At 36.3% G+C, this 16,646-nt stretch overlaps 1 protein-coding gene across 1 annotated transcript in view; it reads right to left on the bottom strand.

Annotated features, from left to right (window-relative positions):
- CDC73 (cell division cycle 73) overlaps positions 1-16,646 on the bottom strand; it is a 137,720-nt gene that overhangs the window by 20,240 nt on the left and 100,834 nt on the right. Inside the window, exon 11 of the mRNA XM_027843430.1 lies at positions 3,575-3,632. Within this exon, the coding sequence (XP_027699231.1) occupies positions 3,575-3,632 (58 nt within the window). The remainder of the gene's footprint in view (positions 1-3,574; positions 3,633-16,646) is intronic.

Raw genomic sequence — 16,646 nt, forward strand, 5'->3', positions numbered from 1 at the left:
TGTACCTCCTCAACCTATTTTTCAAAGGCCAGCTCAAATGATACCATCTGATAGTAAATGATCACTCTGTCTTCTAAACTTGTATAGGATTTATTATTTGTCCCACTATACCCACAATTACTGAATGCTCAGAAAAGAGTTTTCTGCAGTCATGGGAACTGTGAAATAGTTCAACAGTATAAATGGTTACAGTTTAACAGTGGAAATCACCTTAAAGAAGATGTATTATCACCTCCTTAGTTAATGCCTCCATAATGACTGCAAGGCCTTATCATCTGACTTGCAGTTGAATTTAGTTGAATTTAGGTTCTACATAAAGAGGAAAACAGGCTTCAGTAAGTACTTCAATGCAACAGTTCAGTAAGATGGATTTTCAAATGGTTGTATAACTGGACCCAAACAGAGTAGTAATTAATGAGTTGAGGCCAACTTCTATCAATCTGGAGGAAGATCTCTATTATTTAATGCCTTACAACTCAGTTTTTAGACTTTCTTTTTCTCCACAAGGTTATCAGAGAGTTGAAAATACAAAGATGTCATTTCATTATCAAGTTCTGGAGATGAAGTTGGCAAGGATTGCGAATATTTCAGTTGACAGAACTGGGTTCAAAGCTCTCTCAGAAAGGCTAAATTGATGGACACATTTCAACAAGAACCTCCCAATCAGTTGATAAAATTTTAAAATGCCCTTGATGGATGGCAAACATGGAATTTCTAAGGAATTTCCACCACTTTTCCCTTACTCACCATAAAGCTAGGTGGCTTTGCAAAGAAAAAGAAACTGGACATTATAATAATTGTAGAGACCAAGTCTGGACCTGGAGAAAAGTCACCTACTTCTCTTCTTTACAGAGGAAGGGGCTCTATGGTGGGGAATTTTGTATATACTGACAGACACAATGGTTGGTGTTCATTGTTTTTGCTGCTCAAGACTTGGAGCGTTCAACTCTAGCATCTGACAAATAATGGCATGTGACCCTGGGCAAATCATTTAACCTTTCAATAATCTAGACAACTCTCTAAGACTGACTCTATATTGCAAAGAGGGTTTTGACCTGAACTGGTAGAAGCTCCCTACACCAATTAAATATTCCCCTACCTACCCCTTGCCTATTATTTCCTATAGGAAAAACATTCAACTACAAGCTTTTCCAGTACATAAATAATAGAAAAGAAATGAATTAATGTGAAAAGAATAAGAAAATGGGAGAAATTCAACTTCGATACTAATTATCTCATCTCAAATATCTAATCCTCAGAATCAATAGATCACATTTATACAAAGTGAAGCACATGAACACATATTTGAGGAACAAATTCCTTTAAAAAAAGGCTACACAACACTGAGACCTCCTGGGTTTAAAGGTGCCCCAAGATAATCTATAACTGGGGGCCACACATATATTTATGTACTTCATACAAAGTCAGTAGGAGAAGATGTATTACCAATATAAGCCCTAATTTATGTGTGCTATGTGTCAAAAATGTTTGCTTTAGACAGTTGATAGAACTCATAATATACTTTCCTATAAGACACAGCTTTACTAACGGTAATTGAGTTCCCAGGAGGGCATGCAAAACTCTATTTAATTCATAAAATCACCCTAAATAATGCTTTAGAATCTAAGTACCATTTATAACTATTTCCATGGGAAACTCATTCTGAATTCAAAACTCCTAGAATCCTTCTGTTTTCTTGCCAGTGAAAGCTTAAACTGAGTTGTTTATAAAAGCAGAATTACCAAGACACTAGTAGCAGTCAGTTAAAGAATAAGGAAGAAAGCAGGAGTCTAGAAAGTGATCAAGCATGTGCAACCAACACCAACATTATAGGGGTACAAGGGAAAAGGGAAATTTCAATGGATGGTCAAGGAAGCAAGTCCACTAACCAGCAGGATGTTGTTAATATTTAGGACCCGAGGGTATTAAATCATATGTGACAAACCAGGCTAGAAAGCAGTAGGGGCAGGTACAGGGCAGGGGGAAACGAACACAGAAAATAAAGACAAAGTAGAGTAAGACAGCAATAACAGAAAGGAAAAGAGCTGAAAAAGAAAAGATAAGAATGAGAGTTGCAGTGAGAATAGAGAATTAATCCTCCAAAATCAAAGACATAGAGGATAAGCCAAAATGAAAAGAACACAAAGAGTAACATTTAAGAAATGTAGGGTGGAAGAAAAACTGAACATAAAAGACTGAAAAGGATAAAGGAACAAATATGAGAAGAAAAAAAGAAACTAGAGAAAATGAGTGCTAACCTAGTGCGGATAGAGAAGACAATTCATAGGAAAGTAGAGAGATGGTCAAAGCACTCAAAATGTAAATAAAAATAATTTTGCATAATTTTAGTGCCCAGTACACTTAGATTAGATTAGAGCCAGAAAAGAGGTTTGCAGTTACTGGACTAGCAATTTTAAAATTTCTTCAAAGAGGTCCTGAATTATATTAGCCTGAAATTCAAGTATTTTATGCAAATGCTAAAAAAAAAAAAAATTAAATGTTTACTAAATCTGATGAAAGGGAATAATTAATTCTAAATTCAATCCAATATGATCTTTTCATGATGCTCAGTCATAGTAACTGTTACATACTATAAACCTAGCGGCATAGGCACATTCACAAAAGTTTAAATATGAACTTTTGAATGACCATTTCTATTTCTTTTATATTTTTGTGTCAAGTACATTCCTATTCTCAAAAACCCTGATAAGATGGCAGAATAATAACATTCTTACATTAAAAATTATACAAAAATTGCAAGTGAATTTCAACATAGTACTGCTGTCTAAACACATTTTAAATATTCAATATCTGGCAGGCACCAGTGGGATAAAAAGGGTTATCCTTGCTAAATATTCAGCAACAATGGCCTTCCACGGATCACATGATCAAGAAGTAGTTACTTAAAATAGGAGACAAAATCATATATTAGAGTTTTTAAATTCTAGTGGGATTTTTTTTTATAAAAACATGACTTAGAAAGTGTTTAACACCATGAAAATAGGACTTAAATTAAAACTACATAAGAAAAATTTCTGCCTAAATACTTTTTCTCAAAAATGAAGAACATTTTCTGAAAAATTTATGCCTGGTCAATTTTTTGAAAAATGTCATTCCACAAACCTTTTGGCCATATTCTGTATCTTATTTAAATGTGTTCACACATCACTCGGTAAGACTTTTTTTTTTAAAAGGATCAAGTCAAGAAAGCTTAAAGTTATGTTTAACCTGCGATAACATTAACCAAAACATTAAATGAAGAAAATAAATTAACTTTTAAAAAATTACAAAGAACTGTTCACTTGGGAGATTTATATAGCAAGACAAGAATACAAATAGTCCAATATGCATCTTTTTTTTCTTAAGGTGCTACTGCTCCTATGAAAACACAAGGATAGGATACAATTCTAAGACCTCTCTAAATATCCTTGTGACCTTAAAAACAAATTTCAAGAATTAAGTGCATTAGCACACAATTTCAACATATTTAATTTTTAACTTTTTCAAGTCATTCAACATAATTTTCACTGCTATATCAATTTTAAAATATGGCACAGTTTTAAAATAATTTTACCTGGTCTTGGTACTGGCTGTGCAGCCGGAGTCTGAGTCTTACGAGCTGATGCACCCTCCTTTAAAATAAGCAAATAAAAGTAAAAATTTCAAAATATCCCAACATAAAAACATTTAAATGAATGAAAATCCCTAACGGCAAAAACATCCATTTTTAATAATTAAAGCATTTCTTGATGCCAGAAACATTTGGGTTAGAAATGAAAAGAGATCTAGAGAAAGCCAAAGAATTCTCATTTTTTCTGCTGCTGTGGAGTATCCATCCTCCTTGTACAAATGGGTTTGGTGGCATAGTGTCCCCTTCCCCTGAGCCAGGTCACAAAGGATTGTCTGCCCTTGCCTACTTCCTGACAGGGCTACTCAGGAGCCTCTAATGAGGTTTACATGATCATAAGGAGCAAGAACAAGCAACATGGCAGTAATTCAGGCCAGAAGCTCACTTAACTGAAACACATGACTACCAAGTGTCTGTGGGTTCCATTTCCAGCAACAGCTTCTGGGGAAGTAATCACCCACCATGCTGGTCTTCCAAAATCAGACCCAGGTACTGCTGGGCAAGCTTTTTCTTTACAAAGTCAAGTCAAGCATTTATAACAAACAACTCTACTGGAATCTCCAGAGTCTTCAGGAACTTTCCAAGTTGATCATTGCATTATTGCCTGTGACCTGACTCAGGACACCTTGATCCAGTGATACTGGCATCTTTGCTATTCCATAAACAAGATACTCCATTAAGACCCCTGAAAGGGGCAGCTACTTGGCACAGTGCATAGAGCACTGAAGTCAGTCAGGACCTGAGTTCAAATCCAGCCTCAGACCAAACACTTGACACTTACCAGCTGTGTGACCCTGGGCAAGTCACTTAACCCCAAATGCCCCCCCCCAAAAAAAAAGAAAAAAAAAAAAGACTCACGATGGAAATTGCTATCCACATCCAGAAAAAGAACTATGGAGTCTGAATGCAGATGGAAGCATACTACTTGTTCTCCTTTTCCTTTGTTGTCTTGTTTTATTGCTTCATTCCCATGGTTCTTCCCATTAGTTCTAATTGTTCTTTACATCATGACTAATGGGAAAATATGCTTAATATGAACGTATGAATAGAAGTCTATATCAGATTGCATGTTGTCTTGGGTTGGGGAGAGAAAATTTAAAACTCAAAATCTTATGGAAGTGAACGCTGAAAACTAAAAATAAATAAATTAAAAAAATTTTTTTTTGAAAAGGGAATTTTACAGGGTTTCTCCATGTAATGTTCTGTGAAGCTCAGTTGCCTCATTTATCTCCTCATTTCCCCAGGGTTGGCTGAAAAGCCAGCTGAGATCCTTTTCAATTCCCAATCTATGATCTGATGATTATCTGATTTGATTCCTATAATGGTCCTATGAAAAAGGTACTATAGGTAGTATTATTTTTAGTTTACAGATGAGGAAACTGAGGCTTAGAGAGGTGAAGTAGCTTGTCTATGATCACAAGCTAGTGAATTCTAGAAATGAGATATGGACCTAATTCTTTCTTAACTACAAATCCAATATTCTATTACATATTTTAAGTCTTTTAAGATTTCCTCTATACCACTGTTATCATTCAAGATATATTACCTTTCAGTTTGGCTAAATAATTGGTTTATCTTTTCTAATCACACATTTCCCTGATTTCAATACCACAATACTTCCTATATACAAGTCAAAAATAAGAAATTATGCCTTACTTGCCATAGGTCTCCAGTAGTATGTGTGTATGTATGTATATATGCATGTATGTATAAAAAAGTAAACTTAAAAATCAAACATGTAACTAACCAAATACATCTTAAATGTTTAGGGAAAATAATTAAGATACCAGATAAGCTACATGCTCCAAGGTGGTGAATCACACTTCACCTTCAATGGAATTCATATCATGGGACTGAAACCATGATTTATGAAGACAGCTAAGAAGTACAACATATTCTATATTTAGTTAAGATAATTTCTCCTCTCAATTCACAATATAAACAAAACATAAAAACTGGAAAATATTTAGACATTAAGGCTTATACGAGTTATGAGCTATGGTACCCTTATGACATTTCTAAGGGGTTTTCAAGTAGATCTAAACTATTCTGATTTCTTTTCTTAACCCTGCCACTTCTATAACAATTCACAAGACCTCTTCTTCTACTCCTTAAGATACACAGAAAATATTTTTAAAAAACAAATTTAATTATTTCACAGTAATGCCACTACCAGATTACTATTCTAATGATACAACTGACTCATTTGGTTTAAAGTCAGAAAGGCCAAACATTTTTTTTTAAAAAAGCATATAAACAGAGGCTTCTAAAATGCTTGAAGTACTTTTTAAAAAAAAAATTGGTCTCTTACATCAAATAGTACAAAAATACCCCAGATAATCTTATTTGCACAATTACTTTGCTAAGGAAACTATTTCTTCAGAGACTGCAATCAGGGAAATGTGTGATTAGAAAAGATAAACCAATTATTTAGCCAAACTGAAGGGTAATATATCTTGAATGATAACAGTGGTATAGAGGAAATCTTAAAAGACTTTGTATGTTTGTTTGGAATAGTGGAGGTTAATAAAGGAAAAGGCAAATTGGGCATATTTTTAGTCTTTGTGTCAAGTCTGAAGTTTTAGCCCAACTATGCTTGATTTAACAAAAATTCAAAATTTGTAGAATTCAGTGAGTTTTAAGTATATGTGAACAAGTCAAGACTACTATAAACATTTCTATCAGACTTCAAATCAATATTTCAGCCCCACTGTATACAAAATCTTATTAACAAAATTATTCTAGAGTATTACAATCATAATGAATAATTCCAAAATAATATTTGTTCAACCTACTATATGAACTTATGGTATCCTCTTTAAAAAGTGAGCAATTTACATGGTAAATTGCCATCGTTTGGTACAACATGCTGTCACTTGACATCTGTTTTGTTATAAGTGATTACAAAAATGAATACTAAGAGAATATATTTCACTCCTGATGAAAGGATAGATTAACTCTTAAAATTCTGTAAGAATACAGGTTTACCATAGTCATTCCAGCAGCACCTTCCCTTTACCCCAAAGCAAAACACATTGGATTTGGAGCCAGACCCCCTTACACCTCAGTGACTTGGGGCAAGTCACTTAACTTCTTTTGCCTCAGTTTTCTAATCTGCAAAATCAGGGTGAAGGATTAGATGATTTAAGTTCTCATAATACTATACTTTTGGATAATTTTTTTTTTTTGGGAGGAGGGATTTCCTCAAGGAAATTATCGACTAAACGTAAAAACAGAAGATTCAAGCAACAAGGAAAATTCCTTTTGAAATACCGAGGCGGATGGGAGGGGAGGATAGTACAATACAACATCTGATTTGAAATTAGATGATGCTGAACTTGAATTTTTGGCTACTATGCTGTGTGCCCAAGGCAGGCAACATAATCTCTGGGAACCTCAATTTCTTCATCTAAAAACTAGGGAGCTAAACTTTTAATTTCTAGCTCTAAACGCTTTGCTCTTGTAATTTCAACTTTTCATCTCATTCCCTTGCATCAAATAAGAAATAATTAGCTTGGAAAAATTGCACTAGTATCACCCTTATTCTGATTGGAGACAGAGGAGTCAGAAGAAAAGGGAAATCAGTACAAAAAAAGAGAGAACAAAGTTTTTAGGGGTTTCTTTTTTGTATGTTTGTTTGGAATAGTGGAGGTTAATAAAGGAAAAGGCAAATTGGGCATATTTTTAGTCCTTATGTCAAGTCTGAAGGCAATGTCTAGTACCACCCCTAACAGCTCCATATTGGAAACCAGCTATAGTTGTGTTTTGTCATTTTGTCTAAAAAATAATATTTCTCTCATTATTGATAAATAATTATAGCATTCCATTCAATGTTTGGCAGACAGATAGCAGTGAATAAATTGGCCAAAATGTCTGAGTGTATATCTCCCACAACTTTCTGAACCTTTTTTGTGATGAAGTTCTAAGAGTATGACAGGAAAAAAAATACATTTCTGGCCAGTTGAATGGGTCTCGTAAGTGGAAAATGCTTGCAGCTGTGAAAACCAAAGGGATTCTTATCATAAAGAACAAAGTAGTAATAAGTGGTACTTTTTAATAAGGCAGAGAGATAGACCAAGACCTTAAAAAACAAAACAAAACAAAACTTTAATAGCTTAGATGTATATAGCACACTGAAGTATGCAAACTGCTTTATATACACTATATTATCTGATTCTCCTAATCCTGTGAGGTAAATAATATGGTATTATTGTTTCTATTTTACATATGAAAAAGCAAAGACTCAAAGAGATTAAATGGTCACATACCTAAAGTGACAGAAACAGTAACTAACTCAACATTCATACTAGAGTATTAGAGAAAATGAGATGCTGAAGGCAAAAAATTTTCTGGTTTTCTCAGAAAACTTGAAAAAAAATTAAATTTTTCTTTACTCTTTTTGAATGAAGACACTGGTAAAAGTAGTAATAAGTGATACCTTTTAATAAGGCAGAGAGGTGGACCAAGACCTACCTCCATACACAGGAATAACCAAATGAATGAAGAAAGTCTATTGACCAGATTGATCTATCTGGATGGACAACCTGAAGAGCCTGGCTATTTCTCTAACTCATTCTTAGTTCAGTCCTTCATCACCTTTCACCAAGACTGTCAAAAAGGTCTTTAAATTGATTGGTATCCCTGCCTCAAGTTTCTCACCAGTCCACTGAATCCTGTTGTCAAAGTGTTTTTCCTTAAACAAAGATCTTACAAAGTCTTTATTCTACTCAGTCACATTCAGTGAAATAAAATACAGACTGTTATGTTTAGTTTTTAAAGGCCTTCACAACTAGGACCAAACTATTGAATATTACTCTCCTTCCTATGCCTATCTATGATCCAGGCAAATTGGCCTTCTCTCTATTCCTCACACGTGGCAGGTACTCTTCTCCCTGACAGAATATAAGCTTCTTGGAAATTAGGATTGTTTTTGATACCTGTATCCACAGAGCTGAAAACAGTGCCTGGATCACCATAGGCACTTAATAAATATTTGCTGATTGACAGTACAGCTGGACAACCAGTTGGGCCTACATTTGGACAGGAAAAGGACAGTAGGATGGAATACCACTGAAAAATTAGAAAGCTACTTTAATGACATCAAGTTCCTCCCCAAAATAAAGGCTCATCTTTTAAAACTAACATTGTACTGGTGTTGCTGTATGGCAATAAGATATGGAATATAAAAGTCTTTGATAAAAGACTATGAATAAAATCATAATAATGAATATCACATAGAGAGCAATGGAGAGGCACAAGGTGGGACTCAGCTCAGTGTATCATATGAACAACGAGGAACTTTGAAGAACAGGAGTAAAAAACATCATCAGGGAGATTCATGACAAGAAAAGAAAATGGGAAACTGGCAATGATAAGGGATAACAGGTGGAAAGTCAGAGTGTTCTCCTGAGACATAGTAGGAACCTAATAAATGCCTACTGCTTAGCTGACATAACACTAAGTTAATTATGATGGTAAATTTAAATACAAGTTCCAAATCCTTTATTTAAAAGGAACAAAAGCGATGCCAACTTTAAAATAAACTATTAATAGTACATATTGAGGCATGGCTATGATATTATATATTACTAGTATGTGCATTTTTGGGAAAATAATGTCCATAAAAATTTCAAAGCTCCTTTTTAGTAACTGATTTACCCTTTTATTTGCAATTCTTCAGATATTCTCTTCAAATACTTCCTCTAAAGTGTTACTTTTTTAGAAGTCTTAATAGTTTAATTCTGTAATAGCGCTATACTACTAAATTCACCAATCAAATAATGTCTCATTAACCTGAATGTCATAAATCAAATATTAATTCATTCAACAAGTATTTATTAAGTGGTTACTACATTCAAGGCATTGAAAAGACTTGAAATTATAGTAAGAAAATCTAACAGTTTATGTTCTAGTCATCCAGGCCTACACACTATGTAAAGTCTTCCAATCTCCCTGTCTTCTTCTGCCTCTACCACTTTAGTCACCTTGTTCCCTTTGCCTGCAATGGGCTCTTTGTCTGAAATTCACACGTTCTTTCACTGATTGGGCTCTGGTGACACATCTTCCGAGAAGTCTTCCTTTAGCCCCACCCTGACCCCCAGATATTAGTGATTTTCTCTCCTAAGTTATCAAACCACTCCATTTAAAACTCCTATATATTTATCATGTAGTAACTTATACATAATTATTTGTGTTATGTCTTATCCCTTTCTCTCTAGACTAGAAGTTCCTTGAAGGTGGTCCTTATTTTATCTTTGCATCTGAAATGCCTTGGATAAAATAAATACTTAAACTATTTGTTGAATTAAGGAGCAGAGCGAAATTCTTGAGACAAAATGGTTGACTGAGTACATGCACTATCCCAACTTTACCTTTCATGCAATCTTACAAAAGCTTTTCTTGCCTAGAAATTAAAATGGAAAAAGAAGTTAATTTAGTGATTCAACAATGACTGACTCTCTTAAAATGAAAAGGAAAAAAAAAAGCGATTCTAAACCAAAGAAATTTAAAGAGCGAGGAAAGTGGTGGGGACAAAACAGTAAGGGAAGAAATTTTGTTTCTACTGCCTCAGTAAACACGTTCAGAAAATTTTGGTATGCTCACTGAAGCTTTCCCTGTGTGTCACTGAATCATACAATATACTCTGAGAACAGCGCATTCTCTAAACTACCAGGAGCTACTGCTGGGGCAAATATGCATTAGAGAATTGAAGTACTTCATAAAAACAGGGGGAAATAATCTGAAACACTTTCCTCTCCCCCAGCCGAAGACAATCCTTTCCAGTATCTGTGAAATCTCTTCCTTCTTTTCTTGTCCCACTCCCAACTCCTTATTTCACATATGATAGACTACTGCAATAACATCTTAACTAGAGACCCAGTCTTTCTCTAGTCTCTCACCTCCAAATCAGTCCTCTCATCAATCACTAAAGCATTTATCAAGCATTATCTATGCGTTGTGTACCAAGTATGCTCAAAACTCTTCAATGGCTCCCAGTACCCATCTAGTAAAATAGCATGCCATTCAAAGCTTGCCCTGATGTGCCTTTCTAGAACTATTTCCCCTACTCCCTTTCACATAACATGTAGACTACATCATTCTGTGGCTTTACTCATTCTATTCCTTCTGCCTTGAATCTTTTCCCTGCCAGTCACAGCCCAATATCTGCCTTTGCTGTGTACGGCCATTTTACTCACAAGTTAAGGCCCAGATAGATCAAAGGCCCTCTTCCATGAAGGCTTTTAGCATTTCCTGGCACATGGGATGAAAATTTTCATCTGGGATATGGAGAACCTTCTGTGCAAAGAAGAGCAACTCTTCCTTCAATTTTGGGCCTCCCATCTCCTGCTATGTTTGTCTTTTGAGGGTAGAGGGGTGATGCCCTGTACTCAATAGTTAACATTCTTACCCCCAGTCACACCCATTACATCCCAGTGAATCTGAACTCCTGCACATAATAATCCAAATCCTATTCTTCACCCCCTACCATCTCATTCTTCATTCCTATCCCCCTCATTTCTCCCTCCCCAAAGTTTCATCCTAACTCTTCTCATTCCTTCCACAGTCTGCTCTGTGATATGTTTCATAGGCAACAAACTTCCCTTCATCTTAAATCTATTCCACTTCTACTCTCTCCATCTACTAGGACTTACTGAAACCTGGATTCCCCTTGATAACAGTCTCCATGACCAATCAGAATAGTATTGGCTGCCCTCCTCCATTACACAGTCACCTCTCCTCCTTGGAGGATCATCTTATTCATAACCATCCCCCAATCAAAATCCTAGTAGCTATTACCTGCAGACACGCAGGTCATTCTCCTTTCATCCTCAACAAGTTTGATACCTAGTTTACAAATTTTTGCTTCTCCTCAACTCCTCATACTGGAGGATTTCAACTTACATATTGATTTTCCCTCAAATACTCTAATCACTCAGTTCTTCAACCTACTCACCTCCCATAAGATAATCCTCCACTCAATCTCAGGCCACACAAAGATGGTGATCTTGATCTTGCCATCATCCACAAACATACCACCTTCACAATCAAGAATTCTGAAATCTGGGGCAGCTAGGCGGCGCAGTGGATAGAGCACTGGCCCTAGGAGTAAGGAGGACCTGAGTTCAAATCCAGCATCAAACACTTGACACTTACTAGCTGCAAGTCACTTAGTCACATTATCTAGCCAAAAAAAAAAAAAAAAAAAAAAAAGAATTCTTAAATCCTCTTATCTGACCATAATCAGTTAGATTTTTCACCTCTCCCTCTGCCTTCCTCCCTTATATAACCCTACTCTTTACCTGCCCTGTACCGTGACCTCTGATCCCTTAAACCCTTAATTCTCTCCCAGGCCATCTCTTCTGCACTAGCCTCTCTCTTCTTCTTTCCATCTTGATTCCTTGAACTAATTCAACACTACAGTGTTCTCCTCTCTTGAATCTCTAGCCCTCTTATATTGATAATTACGCCCAGTCAAGCCTCAACCTTGGATCACTCTCACCATTCACTGCCTTCACTCCTTCACACAACCCTTTTGACTGGGTCCACTACAAATTTATGCTACAAAACCTAAAGTGGGTCCTAGAAAATCCTACTATACTATTATTTACTCACTATTCCATTCTCCAGAGTGGCTCTTCTAAACCTTTTCATCCCTTCTCAAACCTCCCATGATTCCATCTCCACCCATTCTTTCAGCTGAGAACCTCATCTCATATTTTACAGAAAAATTGAGGCCATTTGCCACAAACTCCCTCTGCTCCTCTCTTCTTCATATCCTATCTCTCAGATATCTTCTGCAACAATCTCCTACTTTACCTATGTCTCTCACATGATGAGCTGGCCTTAGTCTTTACCAAGGCTAACTCTTCTACTTGTTCAAGTAATTCAATATCTCCCTCTCTACTGGATCGTTTCTTACTGCCTACAGACATGTCCCTATCTTGAAAAAACAAAAAAACAAAAACCCTCACTTGATACCTCTATCCCTGATAACTACTGTTCTATTTCTCTTCTACCCTTTGTGGCTAAACCCCTTGAAAAGATCATCTATATAATAGGTGCCTCCACCTTTTTTCCTCTCACTCTCTTTTTATACCCACTCTACAATTTGGCTTTCAACCTTACTCCACTGAAACTGTTCTCTCCAAAGTTACTAATGATTTCTTAGCTGCCAAATCCAATGGCCTTTTTCCAATCCTCATTCTCCTTGACTTCTCTGTGGCCTGTGACACTGCTGACCACTTTCTCCTCCTTAATACACTCTTCTCTTTAGGTTTTCAGGACACAACTGTGTCCTCATTTTCTTTCTATCTAAACAGCTCCTTTTCTATCTGCTTTGCTGAATCCTCCTCCAGATCACATCCTCTAACCAGAGATGTCCCTCAGTATTCTGTCCAGGGCCCTCTTATCTTTTCCCTCTATACTATTTTATTTGGTATGTCCATCTATACTATCATCTCCCTTGGATTTAATTATCATGTCTAAGCTCAAATCTACCTTTCCTGTCCCAATTTCTCTGCTGACCTCCAATCTCACATTTCCAACTGCCTTGCACACATCTTGAACTAGATGTCCAGTAGACATCCTGAACTCAACATGTCCAAAACAAAACTCATTATCTTTCTGCCCGAACATTCCCCCCCACCTCCTATCTTCCCTATTACTGTAGAAGGCAACACCATCCTCCCAGTCCTTCATTCTGGATTCCTCACTACCTCAGCGTACCTGTATATAACCAAGCTGTTGCCATGTCAGTTACACCTTTGCAATACCTCTCAAATCCATCTGCTTCTCTCCTCTGACACTTCCATTACTCTAGTGCAAGTTCCCATCAGAACACACCTTGACTTGCAACCATATGCTGGTAGGTCTGCTTGCCTCAAGTCTCTCCCAACTCCAATTCATCCTCTATTCAGCAACTAAAGTGATTTTCCCAAAGATCAATTATGACCATTTCACCATTTCACTTTCTATTGCCTTCAGTATCAAATACAGCTTCTTCTCTTTGGCACTCAAAGCTCTTCATAAGCTAACCCAATCCTTAAGCCCTGACATACACTCTTTGATCCAGTGGCACTGGCCTTCTGGCTGTACCATGAACAAAATACTGCATCTCTCAAATCTGGGCATTTTTTCTGGCTGTCATCCCCCATGCCTGGAATGCTCTCCTTCTCTGCTCTAACTATAACATCCTTGGCTTCCTTTAAGTCCCAACTAAAATGCCATCTTCTGCAGGAAAATTTCCTCAATCCCTCTTAATTCTAGTGCCTTCCTTCTATTAATTATTTTTTATTTATCCTGTAGAGATCTTGCTTTGTATACATTTGTTTGCATGCTGTCTCTCTCATTTGGAGAGGTAAGAAGAGAACCATGACAGTATAGTAACATAAAAGTCAAGGGCGGTGAGAATATCAAAGAAGCAGGTAGTCAACAACGCCCAATGTTGAAAAAGGGTTCAAGGATGATAAGGATTGAAAAAGAGCTATGAATTTGGCAAGGAGAAGTTCATTAATGACCTGTCAAAAAGAAGTTTCAATAGGACTCAAAAAGCAAGCGTTTAAGGAATACTCTTAAAGTGACTGAGAAACAGACTGAAAATTAGAAGCAACACAGAGACTACTCTTTAGGAATTTTATAAGAAGAAAACACAGACCAATAACTTGAAAGAACAGAAAAATCACAGAAAAGATTTTTTCTTAAATAGGTGAAGATAGGTAGAACCTGATCATATGGGGGAGAGAGGGGAAGCAATAGGAGTTGAAGGGCGAGAAGGGTGAGAAAAATGTATGATTATCCAAAAAGGCTCTAACAGAAATAGAAGAGATGGAATCAAGAACTGTCATCCACACATCTTTAGTGTGTACCACAGGAGTAGCTAGGTGGTGCAGTGGATAGAGCACCAGCCCTGGAGTCAGGAGGACCTGAGTTCAAATCTGGTCTCAGACACATAACACTTACTAGTTGTATGACTCTGGGCAAGTCACAGTCCCAACTGACTTGCAAAACAAAACAAAACAAAACAATAGTGCATCCCACACACTCTAAGTGAAAGACACAACCACCTTAGAAAAATAAGCAGCAGAAATAGCCTTTTAACATAAAGCCTTCCCTCTGGCAGAGGGAAAGGAAGCAGTGCAGCTGCAGCCTGTATTCAACAGCTGACATGGCCAAAAGAACCCCATGAATAAATGACAGGTTAATAAACAAACTATGGAAATATTAAATTTGCTCTTACAACTTAGCTAACTACTAACATAAGCTATGGATTTGTAAAGTGCTTTACATATAAAGAAGTGCTGCTTCTAACTGGAAAAAAAAAATCTGTGAGAATAATAAAGCTCAGAAGACCATTAAACCAGTAGTCGTCAAAGGACAAAATCTGAATCCTGGCTCTGTCACTTCCTATCTTAACTACTCTAAATCCTCAGACTCTGAATTTTAATAGGAGGGACACCATTCCCTGAAGACCATCTCTGCTCCAACACTTTCAGATTCAATTCCACATGACTTCTAAGGTCTTCTTCAATTCTAGATCTATGATCTTATTAATAAAGTACAACAATATACTGTTGGGGATGTGTAATGACACATGCAAATATTCAGTACCTTCACAATTTCTATAACCAATAACTATTGTCAACTAGTACTCAATATTCTTAGGTGATTCAAAATAAAATGTTTAGGATAAGTACCACACAAAAATTATGTGTCCATTATGTGAGAAATAATTCATTTGGCTGCCTACTCTATTCTAATCAGTATTAATCAGTTTGATATTCTACATAAATCATATAGGGGTAGACAGGTTCTTATAGTGGACCTCAAACTTTAATGCAATGTCCATTACTTGTTTATCAAGTTAGGAGGCTCACTTGAGCAACCACAAGAATGCTGACAAAGATATCTCCATCCTGTTTTACTCAAATTCCATGTCCAAGCCCAGTATGGGCGGGATGCCTTGATGCTTTGGAAAATTCAATTTATTTTTTTTACCTCCAGACCATTCTCTCTTGTCCAACATGAGCAGGTGACCAATTTATGACCACTTTGCCAGTAGAGATGCCCCAAGCTTTACCCAATCAATGACTCCCCCCCCACAAATATGTCACTTTAGGCCTTCAAGAGCAATCAAGGTCTATCAACCAATGAGATCCTGTATTCTGCCATACCTCTTATGCATATTTGGATACCAAATGCTATAAAAACAAGGTACTGGAACAAAGGGGCATCTCAGATTGTGAGGAAGATCTGAAGTCCATTACATTAGAGGGGACCATGGACCTTTAATAAAGTGACATTGGCTCACAACTCTGCCTAAGTCTCTTTTATTGTAGGTTGGACAATTTTAATCCCCACAATTAAATAACTATACTTCTTATGCTTATTCAATATTACAAAAGGATAGCACTTAGAACTTCCATTAGACATTAAAAAAACAACAACAACTCTATGTTAAGATTATGGTATGCTCACATCGGTAGGCCATCTAAAAAAACCCAAAAAACTACCCAACTCCAATTTCCTCCTACGAGCTTGTCTAAAGGCTTATAGATTCACTTTTATATTTAACACATAAATATAACAAAGTTATATTTAACACATAAAGCTTTCACTGCATATCCAAATAAAGCTTTCAGGCTCATTCAATGGCTTCCAAAATTATCATATAATAAGAAATGGCTCATGGAGCCAAATTAATTTAAGAAATTTCATTGAAAGCTCTGAACTATGTTTATTGGAGAGAAAATCAAATATTAACAAACACAAAATATAAACTCATGCTTGGATTTCCACTATTATATATAGAATGAAATTGGTGAACTTATGAATAATCCATACATAGAATCAAGTCATAGCTTCTATAGCACAGTCCTTGCTGCTACTGGAACTCTTAGAGAATTTATGGGTTATGAAACTTAGACTTCCCAGGCAAGTCTATCTTTCTGTCTCAAAATATTTTTCCCAAGGCAGGTAGGTGGTGCAGTGGATAGAGCACTGACCCTAGAGTCAGGAGAAC

Source organism: Vombatus ursinus, unplaced genomic scaffold, assembly GCF_900497805.2.
Source record: "Vombatus ursinus unplaced genomic scaffold, bare-nosed wombat genome assembly UNPS02014909.1, whole genome shotgun sequence".
Taxonomy (NCBI): domain Eukaryota; kingdom Metazoa; phylum Chordata; class Mammalia; order Diprotodontia; family Vombatidae; genus Vombatus; species Vombatus ursinus.